We start from the raw sequence: 20,634 nt of genomic DNA, 5'->3' as shown, positions 1-20,634 counted from the left end.
CGGCCTCTGCTCATTTCATGTAAAGGACCACAAAAGTACTATTACAGAAGTGAGTGGGCAATTGACACCATAAAGCACATTAGCAAAGATGTGCTGCAGTGACCGAATGGCTCTTCTGGAGAATGACGTATTAGAGTTGCAGTAATCAATGCCATGCAGTCTGTTTATGGGGCTGACTAATATTACTGGAGTTGAAGTGACGTGTGTCACATGGCATTTGTCAACTCTGAGTTTTTCTGGCAACGGGTTAAAATCCACAGCGTTTAAACACCGAGCAGTTAGCAATGGGCATTCAGAAGCTGAAGGCAGTATCCTCTAGGCAGTTGTGGAGGTGTTTGCTTGCAGCTGAACCTCTTAGTTTTCAGCGGTTACATTTATTTTTGAAGTTTGGTTTTGTAAAATATATGTCCTGTTTGTTTTCATTGTTTGAATTTGTTTTGAGAAATGTAAAACCAGTAAATTACTGATGATTACTTCTCATAATACATTACAATATAAACATTATTATATTTATACATTTTAATATTGTAATGTATTTGAGAAATAATCATTAATATAATAGATTTTTTGCCCTCATTTATTTTTCTCATTGTTACTATTCAGGGTTGGCAAACAGGCCCACTTCAGTGCCACTTTGTACAGACCGCTACCAGCAAGAAACCTTTTGTTGTAATACTGGTAAATAACTGGTCTTACAGAGGTCCAGCACACCTCAAGTCAGACCTATAAGTGTTTAGAGAAGGATATTCACCTCTGCTTCCACACAGCAAGGGTGCTCTTTTGCTGCATTCTAGCAAGGAACAGACCTCCCTGTATACTCTGACCGAAGCTGCTGTATATAGACATGGAACAGTAAGTAACTTTGCACACCTGTTTGGATGTACCTGCAATGTATTTTACCTATAGGTTTAATTGGCCTTGGAAGAAGAATGTTATCTGCAGGATTAAAAGCTGAAAAAAACCTGAAAAGGGAAATTATTGCAGCCACCACATCTGTGAACCGGATGTGGTGGCTGCAATAATGTAAAAACTAAGGATGTAAAAACTAATGTTTTAAAAATGAGTTTAGATCAGACAGCCAACTTCAAGCAGGGTTCATTGAGATATTGCCCGAAGTTTCTTGAGCAGTGGCCAACTGACCTCATAACATGGCACCTGCACAGTTTTGGAGCCAACACCACACCTGAAACCAAGAAACTTTTTAGTTCTCTGTAAAAAGGTGGCATTCTTCCCTCTGGGTACTAATGCAAATTACATTTTCACATTGATTTTCACAGGGGTTCCAGACACTGAAAAAGTGTTTTAAGGGTTCTACAAGGGCAAAACTTTTGAGAACACCTGGTAGTTTAAATACAATTTACGAAAATCCAAATAATTGGAATCCAGCAGGAAAGGATTAGTATTTGCCAAACTTTGCATGCAGTGTACCCTCACTACTTTTCTTTCACCTTTACAGGAATAACGAACAAATCTCAGCGCACATGTCAAAAAAAACTTAGCAGGTTGTTTACCCCTACCCAAAACTAAAAGTTACAGGGAGTTAGCAGTTTTTTTGTCAAAGTGTGTCAGGAGGAAAAACAAACAGTACACCTATGCAACACACACACACTTTTTAAAATAAAGAAATTGCAAGTACAGAAAGATAGCTGCTGATCAGCCAGAAATTACCTCTACTTTTTAGCTTTTAGTAGGATTTACACAATTTTATATCCACAAATCTATTAGTTTTCTTTTGCTGAACTACTACTACTCGCCCATCCACACAGCTTAGGGCTAATATTAGGTACTGGGAGGTAATTCTCATTAGAAAATACCAAATTCCTCTAAATTTCTGACATGATCAACAGGTATTTGTGCACTTCGATAAAACATTTAACTGGCCTAAATAAAAAGCTCATTGTTTGAATTTTACATATTACACTCCATTATGCAGCTGAAGCACTAAAGAGTCAGAATGAGGCAATAAACTTGTTGTAGAAGAGACAGCCGAATAGTTGCTGCTCATTATTGATCAAAGTGGTAAATGTTGAACAATAATGAATTTCTCAAATTAAAAAAAAAAATTGTACATGAAGCAAACTGCTGCCCACACATGACAATCTTGAAAGAAATGCAATTTCATTTCCCAGCTTTAAGCACCCAAACTGTGGAAATGTCTTTGAACCAAGGAATGCCAGTTTAAGAGCATTTTCTATCAATTTCACCCAGATTGTCATACAGAGGAAACTGGAAAACAGGCAAGTGCAAAGTTTGGCAGATGAACCATTCATTCCGTGCAATTATTTTATTTTCCTAATCAAAGGTTGATTAGGTTATCAAAAGGTTGAAGGTAAAAGAACCATCACCTTCACATGTATGGCTGCCACTTGGTTTTAGCAGTTACTATGTACTAATAAGTCCACAGTTCTGCCTTTTAAAGTTGATAATGACTACAAGAAATGTTACCTCTGATTTTAGCAGCATAAAGCCAGCCACTGAAATGCTGCAGAAGCAACAAAGAATCCTTTTGTGTATTTTCACCTAAGAGTCAAAATAGTCAGGGAAAGAGCTCTCCCAAGGACAGCCTGACACTACAGTTTTAACTTTACTACAACAAGAGCAGCACTTGTATCTAAACAGAAAACCATTTCTCCTACAGCATACAAGTCAGATACCAAAAGAAATCAGGGATCATGTTTGATATAGACGCACCAACTATTTATATGTATTATATATATTGGTAGTTACAGATATTTCATGTTTTGCTCGATCAGTTTTGATATCTAACTTGTATTGTAATACTAGTCAGGTGAGAACTTTTTGGTTAATACATTTTTGATGGTACAAGTGAAAATAGTACAGCAATAGCACCTGATAAGAGTATAATTTATGCCACCCAATGGTTTGAACATGTAAATATAAATACAAGTAGCAATAAAGCAGTTTGTTTTGGCAAAGTAAACTTATATTGTGATATAAACATATGTATATTTATAAACTAGTTGTCTTTGACAAACTATCATATCACAATATAAGCTTACTTTACATGCAAAAAAAAAAAAAAAACAGCTTTCTTGCTTCTTTTATTTATATTTACATTTTTGATAGTAGCCAGCACGCCAGGTTTGAACAGATTTTTATTCATTTATTTCTCCTACTGTGGGACAGTTTGTTGACCCCTAATAATATCCATCCTAAAAGATATCTAGCATCACAGAATTTCCATCTGATGAAGAGTAAAGCTATGTACACACGTCAGATTGTTATCTGACTAAAATCTGCTGTGTGCACAGTTGGTGTCGTCCATCGTCTGGACGACCATCCTGCCGGATCCACGGACGATGGACGGCAACCGATCCTAATGAAAGGGAAGGGGGGAGAGCGCGCAGCAGGGTGCCGCTCCGGCGCTCTCCCCCTCCCCTCTCCATACAGCATGAACGGTGCACTGTTCATGCATCGTGCAGTCCCTTGTCGTTGGAAAGGATCGTGAAAGATCCTTTCCAACGACAAAAATTGCAAGTGTGTACGCGGCTTAGGAAAGGCTCAGATTGCACAGACATTAATAAGAGCGTGCTGCATGACAAGGTCATGTAGAACATCATCCTCAGGGTCCCTTGCCATTTGATTATAGGGGGAAGGAATGTCCCTCAATAAGACAAGGACCCAGGGATAAAAGTAAATAAATAGAAAATCAAATAAAATAGAATGGTTTGATAACTATACAAAAGAAAAAAAAGCTTTTCATAAGAGAAAGGCCAGAGGGGTGATAGCTGGTGAAAATGGTTGTGCCTACCCTATGGATGATAACACCAGGGTTAAAGGGTAAACAAGTAATTTTTTTTTCCTTTTTTTTTTTTAACACAGTAACAGTTGTAAAGAAAATATACAAGTGTACAGAAAGTGGTCACGTGCTTTTTTCCATTTTCCGCCTCTTTAGCCTCTCTCGCCAGTCTTCAGGAAGGGCTTCGAAATTGGCATTCTTTTCTGCCATGCCACTGAAAGGCAAGTACAAAAAGGATTAGTCCACAATGAAATTACGGAAAGGGGGGGAGGGCAAGAGGATGCATTTTATAAATGACATCCATAATCTATATTTATGGGCAGAAAAAAAATGGATGACTTAGAAACCTGTAGGATTCTATCACAGTTTGTGGGAGTCACTACCTTTATTTGTAACTACAGAAAAACCTAAAATTCAAATTTTTACAGAAGTCATTGGTGAATTGTTGAGGATGGAAATCAGAAATCTGACACATATAAATATATATTTGCCCAATTCCTACCAAAAGCCAGCCTACTATTTGCAAAGGACTTGAGGAGTACTAGGGCAGAGAACAGAGATTTTTTAGGAAAGGTATGTGCCGCACCCTCACCAGTCAATTGGCCTAAAATACTGGAATTAAAAAGGTTTTATTTAAAAATTCTATAACATGTTTATGACCAGGGTTATCTATAAAGTTAATATACAAAGATGGAGTGCATTTCCTAGGACCTTATTCATACCTGCTCAGTTGCTGTATCTTCCACTCCTCAATCCGTTTTTGGTTAAGTACACCTCGGTCCTCCTCACTGGAGCTGGAATTCTCCTCCTCCTCCAGCTCCTTCTGAATGCTCTGCCACTTTTGGACCAGAGAAGGCATCTTCACTTTACTTTTCTTAACCTACAAAGTCAGAGAAAATCATCAGATGTGATCACTATCCATGTGACTAAAATCCAAACCGGGATGCTGGGATAAATTGGTTTAATTTGTTTTTGGACGTATTGAAACAAAATAGGCTGCTTATTTAATGCTTTCCCAATATGTTAAAACCCAGTTCTCAGCATTATAATTTTATTAACTTAAAATATGCTCATAACTTTTCTGGTTAGTACAGAAAATTATAAAAACAAGTTCATCGCCTGTCTGGAACTTTTGTTAAATGCATTTTTATTGAGGGATTTTACATTTTTTAACCAAGAAATATAAAAAAAAAACCAAAAAAAAAAACCCAAAAACATGAGGAATGCAATACAATTCAACAGCTTGCCTGTCTGAATCTTCAAACACACCTTTGTCTTCTAAGATTCACAATCATTTGTCCACTCTCACAATCTAAAGAAGCTAATTAACCTAACTGCATGTTTTTGGAAAGTGAGGGGAAACCCACACAAACAAGGGGAGAACCTGCAAACTCCATGCAGATATTCTTGACCAGAAAACTCAAACCAGGGACTCAGCACTGCAAAAGGTCAGAGTGCTAACCTCTGAGCCAATGTGCTGGCCAAAATAAGGAATCTTCGGCAGTGTCTTACCTATCAGTTGGTATTCTTGAGCATCTGAGCATTGGATACCCTACTACTTTAGTTTCCTAATTTTTTTAATCACTGGTGGTAATAAATTATCAGTGCAGAGAATATTCACTTATTAAAGTTAATCATAGCAGTAAGATAACTGTGCAAATGAGCTAGACTTTATGTCTAGCCTTGGCTACAATTGACCCATCCAAAGGGAACATCACAGACAGTAGAGCTCAATGTGTTTTATTCCACAACAGAAGGACGCTGTTGTTCACAAACATAACCAGAAAAATTCAGCATCTCTTCCAGAAATGGACAGCACAGAACGCAGGTATTGTAAATTACACTGCTGATTTGGCCCCATTTATATTTAAAAAGATGAAAGGAGCCTAAATAAACCCTTATTACATAAAATATCGTTAGCTACACAGCACTGTGTAACCCAAATACAATTTTTTTTTCTTCAAAATATTTGCACACCCCCATTCTTTATTGCTTTTCAAAACTACCAATATCCTGCAGAGTTTGCAGTCTGGTATTAGGAAGGGTGTCCTGGTTATGACAAGTGGGACAAAAAAAAAAAAATCTTTAGCCCAAAATGAAAGCACACAAACTGGGGATGGGACAGAATGAGGTCACCTTATAGGGGGACAATAAAAACTGTATATATGATTTACACATCCTTGAACCTTCTCTTTTTTATTTTATTCAAATTGATTTGGAGAAGCCACATATTTAGGACAAACTATAAGATAAGATTTCAAAGTATATCTGTAGTCAAATTATTAGTTTAGAAAAAATATGAGACTAGGAGTTACCATGCAGGAAACAGACTGGAGGAAGAAGCATTTGTTGTGCTGACAAGTTCAAAAAGCAATAAATACCTTTAGTTTTTTTGATTTTTTAAGCTTCTCAGTTGCTTGTGACTTGCTGCTCAGAGGTGGCTGGGCTTGTGAGGATGTACCCTGTTTCTCCGGCACTGTAGGAGTTGGTAAGTTGGCATGTGGCATTACAAGTGGTAAAGATGGCACCAATGTACTGCTTGGAATAGCATATTCCAAGCTACTCATCACCATGGGTGCAGGGACTTGAAGTGGAAGCCCCATGTAACTGGATGAAACATTCAAGGATGTTATGGCAGGACCTGATGGAAGAATATTACTTGTAGTAAGGTTGCTCAGAAACTGGCAAACAAAAAGCCATACAGACAAGACAGACAATTGTACAAAGACAGACAGACAGACGATTGTACAAAAATCCTGACCTGCAGGAATAGCTTGTTGAGTGTAGAGCACAGGACAACTTCCTATAGTCACTGACTGTTCCCCATAAACATCTGTAGCTTTCCTCTTTGAGACTTTTCCAGATACAGTATGCTCATTTTTTTTCTGAAATTAAAAGAACAAACATGTTTTGCAATAGACCATATACACAAGTGTCAAATCATATGCCCTGACCTAAAAGTAACTTCCACTTCTGGTGTTTAAAAATTTATTACCGGTGTCCATAATGGTCATAAAATTTTGCCCCCAAAAAAGTCAGAGCGAAAGAAAAGGACTAATCAACAGTGTTGCCCACTGCCGATTTTCCATGCCTTGTTCTGGTGATGACCATATTAGTAGAGGCAGGGCTGTGCTTTATCCTATTAGGGCCTTGGCAGCACAGCAGTGACCTCACCAAAAGCATTCTAGCCAGAGGCAGCAGTGCCTTAGATCTAACACAGCAGATATACAGCTGTGAGGCTTTATATTTTAATCTAGTCTTTTATAAAGAGAGTGAATCCTCACCTTTGAGGCAGGAATATCTGTGTTGACAGAGGTCGTGACCATGTCTTCCATTCCTGGGACTGGAGGTTCAATGTTTTCACCATCTTCCATTTCAACTTCCTCTATCTCTTCCTCCTCCATGGGAGGTGGTGGTGGGGGTGGAGAGTCAGGAGGGGGAGGGGGAGGGGATTCAGGAGGAGGAGGGGGGGGTGGAGGAAGAGGAACTTCTAAAGGAAGTGGGGGCTGCTGAACATGGTTCCAGTACTGAGAAACTGGTGCACTGGGAGTAGCTGATGTTTTAGAAGAGTCTGAAAATTAAAATAAATATAAATACAGCAGCAAGAACATGGCAACCCTGACCATTATAGGAATCAGTATTTCAACAATTTACATAATATTTAGCTAGTGGCCTAAATGACCTGTACAATACCTTACCTCTCATCAATCATTATTTGTTTTATATCTGAAAAAAATCCAAGCACCAGGAAGAAGCAAGATCATAACATCATTTAATAATACAATTCAGACATTTTGCAAAACCTTAGCATTAAAGATTGCAAAGCTTTAGGTTTATATATTGCAAATGTTCTAAAATGAAATATTGAAAAAAAAAAAATATTAACCCAATCGTTCCAAAAATAGATTTAGGTTACCTGGTATACTTGTTGGTGGCTCAGGAGGAACAGCTGGAGCACCTTCAATCTTGTTTTTTTCAGCCAATCTAGAGGCTGCTTGCATTTTGTTTTGGGGTACAGACCCCTCCTCTTCATCATCCACATCAGGAAACTCCCACTGCGACTCTCCTGAGATTTCGTTAACATAGAAATAACGCCTGTGATTCCTGAATCACAAAAAACAGACAAAAATTGTAAATATTCACTCCTCTGGATATTTTTCCAATAAGGTCCTCACTCCTACAGCTGCAATCAGCTGACAGGAGGGAACCTGACACTTTAAACTTTTAAGAAAACATGCCATCCTAAAATTGGCTGGCAGTTTGCAGAGCATTTTTATGAATCTCTGAACACAGGGCAAGCCCTAGATACTACATCAAATAAAGGTAACAAATTGCATAAATGCTTAATACAGCTGGGGATGATTGACACCACCATTCGGGGCATAAGTTCAAATAAGATATCCACAGGAATAAAATAGGTATGTGTATATTTTCTGAGAGCTGAAAGATAAGAGAGCAAAGATCTTCAATTAAAAGCACAAAACATAGGAAAACAAAACAACAAAACAAAAAAACAAAAAAAAAAAAGACAATATTTAAATAAATAATTTTGGTCTGACCTGTATCACGGGAAGCATCTTGTTCTTCATCAATACTTGGGGCCATGAAGCTTGCTGTAACTTCACTGGTGTAAGATGGGAAAGGAAAGGGATCCGAATCCTGAAATGGTCACAGAGCTTGCGCATGCGCATCCCCCTGTCCCTGCCCCATCAGCGCACTTGGCACTGTGAGCGAGTTCTACCCAACTTTTTTTTTTTGTCCACACATGAAAAGGCTTTACATGGACAATATGCATACACAGCTATTAAAAAAAAAAAAACTTAAGTTTCTCCAATGTGCAGGCCCAAGCGCTCACTGTGCTCCAGGGATCTGCCCACCCAGAACCTAAAGTGCGGCCGTGTTCAGTCTCCAGACAGATGTGGTCACGAGGTCAGGTGGTGATGTCACAGGTCATGTTTTGAGTTGTGAAAGGTGAAAATTGAAGAAGATTCGTACCTGTCCCAGTGGCAGGACCAGCCTTTAGGGGTGGCGTTAATTTCATACTGTTTTATTTGTTCAGATGCATCTTGCAGTTTACGTTTCAGGTAGCTTCCACTAAGCGCTCCTTCCCTCCAATCCGCGATTCGAGTCTGTAAAAGATAACCACAGAAATGAGTGTCTGCAGTTCAAAGCTTTCAGCAGGAGAGACTGAGGGCTCAATACCTTGCCAATTCACAAACAGTGTGTGTCCCCCCTCCCCTCCTCAGTATGCCGCTCGCTGCCTAAAACCCACATATTCTGTTAACATAATTACAAGCTCCAATGGAAACCCTTGTGTGCTTTACACTCCTGACTTCCCCTACTCAATGTTTTCAGCGAAAGTTACAGAATTCACCTGCAGTGAAACTTTTTGTTAACTACAGTTTTGTTTTCTAGGAAGCATTTGCAGGAGCCTATGAAATTAACATCTATGGATTTTTATTTACGTTAACCAAATAGTCTTCTAAGGTTGCTTTGGTTTTGCTTCAAATTTCAATGTGCTTTTATCCCAGCTCTTATTTTGAAAATGCATGGCGATTGTTGCCATAACATGCAGTAACACCTTTTTTAACATGCTTCAAAGAGACAAATGTACTTCTACCTTGAAATTCAGCCTAAAACCACTGGAGATTTAGCCTTACTAAAACATGACCCGACAAATATAGAAAAAATGCTGGAAACACTCACCTCAGTCTGAAACAACAAGACATGGAAGTTGGACACAGATTGCCTGTTTATGCCCAAGAACTCCAGTTTACTTATAAGACTATTAGCCAGCTCTCCAATCTGGAACTACAAAACAAATAAAAATGTTTGTTAGTACAAAATACTCAAGAGTTTGTTAAATATAGGCTGTACAAAAAGCCAGGCACACCTTAGATATTTAGGTGCCTACCTATAAGCATGCAATACCCGATTGCCATTTCTGTTCTGTGAGCACAGAATAATACTAAATTTAAGAGCAATCAGCTCTTTTGTAGTGGTAATCAGTACTTTTATTGCTGTACTGTACATAACCTAAAATTTAGGAGCACCACTGTTGGAAGTGACCAAAATTGATTTGAATATGACTTATATGTAAAGACAATTCTGCCTTCTTGGAAAAAAGCTATAAACCTCATTATCTGTGGAGACAGATGCAGTTAAGGATTGCTTAACAGAGACAATGATTGATCTTTCATGGATGCCTGAGGATCATTACCACCTTGGCCAGTTTGACCATTTGGTGGCAGCTTCTCCCCAAATCAGTTCACTGATTTGGGGAGAATTTCAGTCTAATTTCAGTCTCCCTAGAGGGGGCAGGGGTATGCGACAACAATCCCAAGCCTGGGACAAGGACTATCTGTGTGACCGCTTGAACAAGACTTCACCAAGGATGAATCAACAATGTGATTCACTCTGGACCTGGAGTGGAGTGTGGTTCAAGGAGAGAAAACCCTGGTATGGTTGTGTGAGAGATTGACCATGTGCTAGAGATGGAGCTAGACCCCTTTTATTCCCCTTTTCTTTATACCCTTTAACTTCTTCCCTTTTGTTTTGAAAATCATATGTAAATAATATCCTAATCTGTAAATAAACCTTTCCCTTTTGTAAGATCTATTGGTCCTTCTTTAAACCCAAGGCACCACCAACCAGAGCACACTCTACAACCACATATACTTAAAGTGTACCTATACTGACAAATTCAACTTTGGCTTATGGATAACATAAGCCAATGTTATAATCATCTGAATACTTTTTTTCTCAGCACGCCCCCAGGTCTCTCCATTGCCGAGGCGGCAGTGTTCTCCCCAGCCCATTTTAACTGGGTATACCACCCGGCACTTTCCAGCAAGCACCCGGCTGTTTTTGGGTCACAGTTCATGGGCTTCCACCCCCCTACAATTTCTCCCCACCCGGCTTAAAAAAAATTTCTGGGTTAAACACTGGGCAGTAAGGTGCAATATGGGAAATGCCATCCTTGGTGGGAGTGTTTCTAACCCAGTCCCACTGCCCTAAATATGCAGATTTTTTTGTCAGTGTGCAACGAACAGTGAGGGAGAGGTAGTGGGTGGAGGTCGTCAGGAAAAGGAAGAAAATGTAAACTTGCCAGTCACAAGCTGGCCATTTCTAAACACTTCAGAAATCATTATATATTGCATGGATACAAGCTGATCCAGCCAGTGCCACCAGGGAAGACTAATATTTTAGGGCAAGTAAGGATCATTAATTGAAAGACTAGTTTTTGAGTATAGTTCCTCTTTAAGTGGTACTGATCACCACCTGATTACATTTACATTTTACAGTTGTACATTTAGGGTTATTTTCTGTATGATCCCTTGTTCCTCATAACAAGCTGAAACCTATTGTTTTCTGTATAACCTACAGCTTAAGTGGGGAAGATGGGACAGTAAAACAGGACAAAGGAAAAATCTTGAACCCAACAGACCTCCTGAATGATGTTGATATTGATACTTAAGGTTGCTTGCCTATTTAAATGTTTTGAGTTTTTCACCCCCATAACATTCATACCACCAAAGCACTCATTACCTTCATGTCATCATCATCTTCCTCATCAACTTGCTTTGGAGCTGGTTTCACTGGTGCGGTGTCAGGCTCCATGTCTTTTGTAAGAGTTGGAACCCCTGTGGCCTCCGCCCCCATTTCTGAACAAAAGTGACAAAAATTTATAAATAAACTGTAAATAAATAAATAAAATGTCAGAGAAGAAGATAATGATAAATGCTTGATTCAGGACAATTAAAAACAAAAAAAAAAAACAAAAACTGTGGATTAGCTAAATATGCCACAAAACCAGTAAAAACTCTACATTGCCTCACCCGTTTCTGGTGTATCGCGTCCTGTTTTGGAGGAGCTGTGGCTGGTTGACTCAGGGCTGGCTGTTGGAACAAACACTTTCCATTTGCTGCTGAAAAACTTTGCTTTCTTCGTTTCATCTGACTGGCTGAAATCAGAGCGTGGGCTGGACCCGGACAGACTGACATCACCTTCTTCCAATGCTCGCAGCTCAGCCTGTTAATAGTAAAATTTCAAGGTATTTCACATTTTAAAAAGATGCCACCATATAGGTTACCAAGCAAAAGAAGCTGTACAGAATTATACCTTATATTGCAGAATCAATATAAAACCTTTCAATGTTAAAGCAAGTACAAAGCCAAGTAAAAAGCTAGAACAGAGGTGATTAGAGAAGTTAAATTTATTTTATTTATTTAAATATATCACGAACAGCTTTTTGTTAAATGTTTGATCCTTCCAAGAATCTTGTGAGCTGATAACCTGATTGTGACGATAATATCGGTTACATTGTTTCGAGGACTACAATACCTGGCCCCTCCATGCTATGGAAAGGAAGGGCAGATGAACTCTTAGTCCTATCCTGTTACTATAGTCCTGATACAATAAGGCGAGTGCTGTCACCCTAGGGCAGGAAGCATTGCTGGCAGAAACACCACTTAAAATAAAAGAAAGTTTAAAGAAAACAAATGCAGTCGCCACATCTAAGGATGGGTAAGCTCCAATATTTATATTTTTCATTACACTAGCATGGCCAAGGGTGGTGGGTTGATGTCAAAGTGCAGCTATCCTTTTAAGAAATTTATGTCCCTGTGCAAGCCCCTAAAATTCAAAATATACCTTCTTTCTCTCCAATACCCTTTCAAGTTCCAGAGTATCCTGCTCCTCTGTTTCTTCCTCACTCTCCCCAGACTGTACAGTACTACAGACATCTTCCTGGGCCTGTTCATCAGCAGCAAGCTCGCTATCTGTGCAGACAGTAGCCATGTCTTGATCCTCCTCACAGGCAGCCTCAACTACATCCTCCTTACATATGACTCTTCGCCTCCAACGTTCCTCCTCGTCTTTCACAGAATCTGGTAACAGTGGGGCAAGCAGAGATGCTGCTACACCCACTCTGTCTTCCTCTTTGTTGGAAAGGGCTTGGATGCCTTCATTCACCTCCTAAGAATATAAACGTCACATTTATGACACATGAGTATAAGTAAATAATCCACCATGCAAAAAAAAAAAAAGTAAGTGCAGACAGCTACATGAATATGCCCAAGGTCATTGCTGTCACTTTCTCAGTCAGCAGCGAGCAGGTAAAAGGGCCAAGAATGGTAAACTTGCAGCAGTTAGGAAAAACAGACGCTACTGCTTTGTAACTGACATGTAAAATCAGCTATAGATTTGATAAAAAAATGTTTTGCTGCTGGACATCGGAGGAGGCAAACGTGTCCTCGGGACCTGCGGGGACTAGGACGATGCCAGGGGACAACGCCGGAACAAGGTAAGTGTTTTTTTTATCCTGCTTTTAGGTACCCTGAGTCTGACTCAGAATTACGGCTTTTTGCATGTAAAATCGAACCCAAGTCAGACTCGGGTATATGGCTAGGAGGGTTAAAGGCAAACTTAGGCATATCTTGTCCTCTTACAAGAGAACACATCCTACAAAAAAATCTCAGGTCAGGATACAGTAGAAAAGCTCAAAAGCCAGTGGAAGTAATGATTAAATAGTTAAATGCAAGACAAAGTTCCAAGCTTCAACAAAAGCCAAGGCAAGTGTAAAGTGACTCAGAATAAGGGGGTCCTCTGGATATACACCATAAGATCTCAAAATATTAAAAATAAATCTGGTAGATATCTGTGTTTGAGCTATACTTTCGCACCAATCTGATTTGTATTTTGTAAAGTGCTGTGGGATATATCAGCACACCCTATGGCTTAAATATTTCTTATAGACATTGTGAGTACAGGTCCACATACCTTTTTTGGTTCTCTTTTGGCAAGTATAGGCATGCTGCTGACAACAGAGTCCGTCGTTTCTTTCTCAGATACCATGTTAGACAAGTTGGAAGACTCATTACTGGAAGACAAGAACATTAAAATATTTTATTTTGTATAAAAGGGGAATAGGCAGAAGTCACTAAATAAAGGCCTCACCTGTTCATATATCCTTGCGCTCCCTGTACTTGGGAAGCCAGACACTGAGGCAGTTCCCAGGTCACTTCATTGGTCTGCGTGTTCCAATAGTAATAACAGCCCGTGTTCTCATCCCACACTTCCTGCCAGTCTCCCATCTCCACTCCAGCTAAAGTAAGACACGTTAGTAATCAATATATGAAAAAGACTAAATAGAAGAAGTGAGCCCAGAAATAATATATAGATCTTACCTCCAGCCAGAGAACATTGAGTGTCGTAATGCCACAATTCTCCTGTAGCTTTTGACTCAGCTCCATTAGAAGTAACAGAGGCCACACCGTGGGCATCCTTTGGATCTGGCCTTGGAGGAGTTGGAGGAGGAGCTGTGGAAATGGCTGCATCTTCCACTCCAGAAGATGCAGGAGCTGTAATAGCATCTATCTCCTGATAAAACAAGGACATTTTTAGGAACTCAAAAATGCAGACAAAGCCTATGGCAATGAACAGAATTTCCATTTCACCATGTAATCACATTCAAAGACGTGGATGTGTACATTTTGCCTTAACCCACCAACAGTTTTGGTTCCATCAGTTTTTGGTTAGCCATCAGAAACTATGACATAATGATCACATACAAGCTAAAGGCTACATGGAAAACAAAATTATTTTAGTTCAGAGACCACTGCAGCTCAAGAATGCCAGATGCCTTTAATGCTGTAAAAATTTGGTAGAAATATATAAAAAAATATAATTTTTTTTTTAAATTATAAATCCATCTGTTTAAAATTTAGATGTGATTAGCAAAACTTGAATCCTTCTAAATCTGGAAAGGGTATCTAACCTTGGACACAAAAGGTTTCAGTAAAGTAGGTGAAATAATTTTGAAGCTGCCTGACTCCAAACATATCTAAGGTTACCATTTTTAAAAAGAATGTTAGATCTTAAAAAAAATGTAATGGGTCCCCAGAGGCTACAAAAGGAATGGCATACAATTCTGGACTGCCACTGGACCATTCCACAATCCCTTCTATCAATTAGTAGCTCTTAAAGAAACTTGAAAAGAATTGAAGCATTCTCCTTCACCCTACTTTACTTATGGATTAGAGAAAAAGTTTACGCATCAGATATCAGTGCAAAATATGGACCATGACGCATATGTTATTCTCTCACCGCAAGGAAGTTGGCAAGGGTACTGTCAATATCAGCAGTAGCATTTGCTTTTGTAGCATTGGTAAACTTAGGCTTTTCCAACACGTCCCCTTCTTCATCATCACTGTCTGTGTATGCCCCAAGCAGACAAAGACCACCTGTAGGTAAAGTGGGAAAAAACAGTGCTATAGGAGTTTTACTGAACTTGTCAGGCCAAGTACCTTTATCATTCCCCAAACCACTATGCACAAAGGCCTTGTCTTTGACACCCTACAAATCCAAAAAAGCATCTTAGATCCCAAACTGCATTTTTAGAACATGAATAAATATTCAGGCAAGTTAAAATGCTGAGAACACCAAAATAATGTAATTTTAACTGTTTCTGCTGTTTAACTTCAATAATGCTACAACCAAACTAACATGTTAGAATATAACATAATAATAGAGTTTTGTAAAATAGATTTACCTATTAGTGATACCCAAAGGGATGTTTATGTAATGATAAAGGATATATGATAAAATAAACAATTAAACTGTAGTGAGTCACTTAATAAAGCAAAACTAAAGTATAAATTGCTTTGTCTCTAATAGGGGACAAAAAGACCTAGACCTCCAAACCTGCAACTGATGCAGGCTCTGCGGGTAACTGCTTGTGTGGCTGTGTTGAAGAGTCTAAAACCTGCCACCTCATCTCAAAGTATACAATTATAGGGACTACTAAATAACTATGGCACAAATTTGTTGTGTTCCCCTGCCTACTTTTTGGCCACACGCACCACTTTTTTCAAAGCTGCTCACTAAAGAATTTTACAACAGAGAAAATAAATTGTGGGGTTTCCGGTATGAAACCCAAACCTAACTCACCACTATTTTGCCACATAGCTGTGTGAGAAGCTTACCTGTAGGCTTTACCACTGCAGGCTGGACTTCTGGAATCATTGCTGCAGCGGGAGGAGCTATGACTTTCTGGGAATCCGTATCATCTTTCAGTAAAGATAATAAAAAAAACTAGTAAATGCATTTACCATAACAAGACCACAGCGATTAAATGACAGATAAAGACACTCCAATTATCAGGTTTGTTTTGTGATGGACTACCCTTTGTAATATTAATAATAGATTGAGGACCTGGCAAAATAACTGGTATAGATCCGTACATCTTGAAAAGGGTTAATTCTAGATTAAAATCAATGTGTTACACTATTGTATTAACTGATATTTGTTGTGGAAGTGACACACAGAGCCTTTAATTCTGGATTATTGAATAGTGATTTGATAGCTTGGTTAGGGGACATCAGTGGATCATATTCCTCTACATTACTCAAAGCTGTTTACAAATCTTTAATAGTATAATCACTATAGGACTGACCTAGCATGCTCCTAGAGTCTGATAGTTTTGCTATGGCGGAGACATGAGCAGTTTGTGCCTCCAATAAATAGATGCTTATATTAAAAGCATCCTTCCTTTGATCATCATGCCAATGTACAGTGAGCTGTGGATATTATCATCAGGAGTACCCTAACATTTAAGGATAAACAAAGTAACATCGATGGCCAATCAAATCCGAAGAGTTAAATTTTACCTATGAGCTTTGGTGATACAAATTGGCTGTTCCTTTTTGAAGATTGTTTCATGAGATAATAATTTACATGTGACCTGGACTTTCAGATAGATTTGTAAATTGTGATTTTTAGCACCTCTGCTTATAAAGAAATATGATGCAATTCATTCTTGTGTTTTATCCCTATTAGATTGTAAGCTCTTTTGCCCAGGGTCCTCTCCTCCTGTGTCATTGTTTCCATCTGTCTGTCATTCGCAAGCCCTATTTAATAGGCAGCGCTGCGTAATATGTTGGCACTTTATATAGTTGTGACATTTTCTTACCATTATAATAAAAGGTGGCTAACCTGGTGGGAAACCTGAAGCCTTCTGGCATACATACATGACATATACCAGGAGGCTTGGAGATAATCCGAGTTTGGCCACAATGTAAATTTTTTTTTTTTTAACAAGAAAAATTACCCATGCCATGTGCAAAGCAGGGTGATGTAAGAAGGCAGCGGCAACACTTTCCCATCTGTGCCAGGAAGAATCCAAAACAATGTGAGACCTACTGCACTCATTTCACCTTGGAATGAAATTGAAGCTCCTGTGCTTTGCCTTCAAACTCCACCACAGTTCTTGTCCAACTTACCTTTCTGCCCTGATAGAAAAATACTCCCCCTAACCACTCTAACAAGGGTCCTCTCCTATTGCGTCACTGTCTGTATTCGTTTGTCATTTGCAATCCCTATTTAATGTACAGCGTTGTGTAATATGTTGGTGCTATACAAATCCTGTTTATTATTATTAATAATAATAATAATATTAATAATAATAGCAAGGGGATTAAGGGCTCTTTTAAAAGTGTATTTTTTTTATAAAACCAGCTATAAAATCACAATCTTTTTCTTATGTCACCTGACCTCACTGTGTATAATTGGAACTATTTTATTTTTTACAGTTGAGGAAAGCCCCTTCCGCACATGCCTGATCTTTGTTTCCTGTTCAAACATAATAAAAAAAAAACCTTGATATGAAAGGGTTATCTGTAATATACAGGTATATATGTATATACAGCATAAAAAGTGGTGACAGTTTCGCTTTAAAAGAGCATCTAAACTTAGAATTTTCACTTTACATAAAAGAGTAGACAACTCCTATGTAAGGTAAAATATGTTTATTTTTGTAAATGCAGCACTGCCCCCTAAATCTTACTTGCCTAGGCAAGGCATGGGCAAACTACAGCCCATTTGGCTTTTTTAATCTGCCTGTTGAACACTCTCCCAACTTCAGCGGCTCCGCTGAAGTAGATCTGGGGTTCGTGGCTTTTGTTTTAGGCACTTTTGAGTTTAGTTCCTCTTTAACATGAATTATCCCCAACAATCAGAGTGCACTGCCCAGACGACTGAGGACACCTAATGGAGAAGGCGAGGTACTGTAGGGTTTTCCCTAAGTACAGGCTGGGCCAGGATTCACCAGGAGTTCGGTTCTAACACTTCACTGAATAGGCAGACAGTAAAAGTAAATTATATTCACACAGAGACTAGCTAAAGGGCAGCAGACACAGCTACAAGGCCAACATTCCACAAATAAACAATGTTACAGAGGCGGGATGAGTGCGCACACATTCTGTAAGAGCCGGCGTGCTCTCCCCCCCACCCCGCGCCGCCAACACCGCCTGCTGGCTTACCATCCGAACCAGAGCCGGCCTCCTCACGAGTAGCAGCGCGGGGTCCCGGCGGGGAAAGCTGAAGGATAGGTCTCCGGCCCGACACGGCCCGAGTCTTCTTCCCCATGAGAACGCTCACTAACCCCCTCTGTGGGCGCGGAAGTTTTACGTCACTTCCCAACGCCGGTAGTCTGTCAGAACACACCGCCTATCAGAGGCTTCTACTACTGAGCATGCGGGGTGACGTCATCAGCAAGGTAGCTAAGGGAAAAAGAGCAATTGGGCGCCATTTTCTGTCAGAGCACGAGCTAAATGAAATTGGTCGTTTTTGCGCCCCTCTCTGTAGAATTAATTAATACATGTGTAGGTAATTAATAAACGTAAGGCAGCTTTAACATTAGCCTTGAGCGAACTGGGCAAAATAAGAATAAATAAATAATGAGTAAATTGTGAAGATGGAGTACATACAAAATATAGGAATCGAATAAAAAAAGACAATATTTTTTGGTATTAGGTATGGTGACAAAGTAATTTACTATGTATTAATAGCAGACATGTACAAAAGTGAGGAGATGCAATGATGCAATAATACATTCTCCACTAGGTGGCACTAGACCGATGGTCTGAGAGAAAATGTTGGTGGTCCTCAGAAAAATTTGGATATAATTTGCAATGTTTGTTTCATTAATAAAACAATATCCAAATAAATTCCTATATTCTGAATGACAGTTTTCACCTTTATATTGCACTAAATTCACAAACTGTACTATAGAGACAGAAAAACAAGTCAGTGTAGTGTTAAATTATATGAGGCAACTATTGCTGAGCCATACCCTTCAATATTGTATCCACCATTACAACAGTCATCCTGCTCTGCCAATAGCGATTCTCATCCGATTGCTTTATTTTATTTGTTTATTTCTCAGATGTTCTTTTAGGTAAGTACTGTTGTACAGTACTTACCTAAAAGTACTGTAAGTAACTGTTATATTTAATAGCATTAAATAGTTTGACTTTGATAACTATAATTTCTTGTTTGGTCTTACATTCGAATGAAATAAACCCATAATGAGTGAGAAAAAGCAAAATAATATTTTTATATTCTTTAGTAATACTAAAGACAATGCAACTAATGATAATAGTAACAGTAGTAATACAGTGGTACCTTGGTATAAGTCCGCTTTGGAAAAAGTCCAACTTGGTATAAGACCTGTTTGGATACAAAAAATGTTTGGTATACAACCTTTGTGCTAGAACTTGTTTGGTAGCAACCTTTGTGCTACACTTATTTACATCTCTCTCGAGACAAAGCCACGACTGCCCACGAGTGTCAGTACGCCAATTGCCACTATTCAGTAAACAACCCGCGCTATGATAATACATAACATCTCCTCCCTCCGCAGCACCATCCTCGTAGGCAGGCTACTATTCTCAGCAAGGTAAAGTGAGGTTAAATTTTCATTTATTTCATCTAATTGTTTTTTTATTTATGTAGTTAAGTATTAGGCAGTGTTTAAAATATTTTTTACTGCCCCATCAATGTATATTATGCCAATAACTAAAGGATTTTAATTTAACAAATTAATAATTTTTCCTTTTATTTCTTATGGGAAAAATTTGATTGGTATAAATTCAAGGATCTGGAACGGATTAAGAACTTACCATTGTACTTCACTTAACCGTGAGCTGATCAATGAATTAGAGCCTCCACAATCCTAGTCAGGCAGCATTAGTAAGATTGTTACTTAACTAATGTATTTATCGTTATCTAAAAAAAAATGTATATTAAGGGTCCGCAGAATTTAAAATTATGGATTTAATAGTCTGTGAGGTCTGAAAGGTTGATGACAGCTGCACTAGACAGAGTATATCCCTATTATCAGGTTATTTGTAACCAATTGCTATGCCCAAATTGACGTGAAAAAGACCATAAGTAAACATCCAAATATAGGGATTGCAGCCTTTGTATATAAATGTAACCTGACACGTTTCACCTGAGACCTTGGCTTCCTCAGGGGTAAGGGCTTGCAAAGTGTAAGAAGTACTAGGATTTACAAAGGGAGATTACCACCCAGAGATAGTAACAGCAAAAGCTGCCTTTAAATGCAGCATAATGCTTAACTGACAAATATATGCAGCAGAGGGAGGCAGTTCATGTTTGATGTTGCAGAGGTACATGAAAAATACTTTACACTATTTCCTTACATTCTTGGCATCCCCAAGTATCCCTGCTCTGATAATTAGTAGATAAAGTAAAGAATCAAATGGAGGGAACTTTTCCTGCTGTACTAACTTCAAAAATGAATAAAAAAATAATTTTTTTGACAAAAAAAAAAAGAAGTATTTGATGGCTAATATTTAAGCTATGATTTCGTTATTAAATGTTTCCTTATATTTGCTGACAAATGAGATGTGCTGCCCCACGATGAAGACCTCATCTGTGATCTAAGGTCTGATCTTAGCTGATATTAACTTATAAAACAAGAAAGGCGAGATACAAAAGAGGGCTTTTTAGGCTTGTGATTTAAATTAAGGTTACTCAGATTAAGAATATTTATCAAGAAATATAACCATAAG

At 38.6% G+C, this 20,634-nt stretch overlaps 1 protein-coding gene across 1 annotated transcript; it reads right to left on the bottom strand.

Annotated features, from left to right (window-relative positions):
- Positions 1–1,367: 1,367 nt before the first annotated feature.
- FNBP4 (formin binding protein 4) lies at positions 1,368–18,220 on the bottom strand. Its single transcript, XM_072421904.1, has 17 exons — positions 18,079–18,220; positions 15,751–15,828; positions 14,867–15,009; positions 13,948–14,140; positions 13,718–13,865; positions 13,541–13,640; positions 12,413–12,736; positions 11,599–11,791; positions 11,309–11,424; positions 9,467–9,571; positions 8,756–8,889; positions 7,677–7,864; positions 7,045–7,331; positions 6,522–6,645; positions 6,142–6,401; positions 4,483–4,640; positions 1,368–3,974 (listed from the first exon to the last, which is right to left on the bottom strand). The coding sequence occupies exons 1-17, from the start codon at positions 18,182–18,184 to the stop codon at positions 3,884–3,886; spliced, it is 2,748 nt and encodes a 915-aa protein (XP_072278005.1). The 5' UTR covers positions 18,185–18,220; the 3' UTR covers positions 1,368–3,883.
- Between the last annotated feature and the right edge of the window lie 2,414 nt (positions 18,221–20,634).

The sequence above is a fragment of the Pyxicephalus adspersus genome, chromosome 9 (genome assembly GCF_032062135.1).
Source record: "Pyxicephalus adspersus chromosome 9, UCB_Pads_2.0, whole genome shotgun sequence".
Lineage (NCBI taxonomy): Eukaryota > Metazoa > Chordata > Amphibia > Anura > Pyxicephalidae > Pyxicephalus > Pyxicephalus adspersus.
This window is presented reverse-complemented; position numbering and strand designations above follow the sequence as displayed.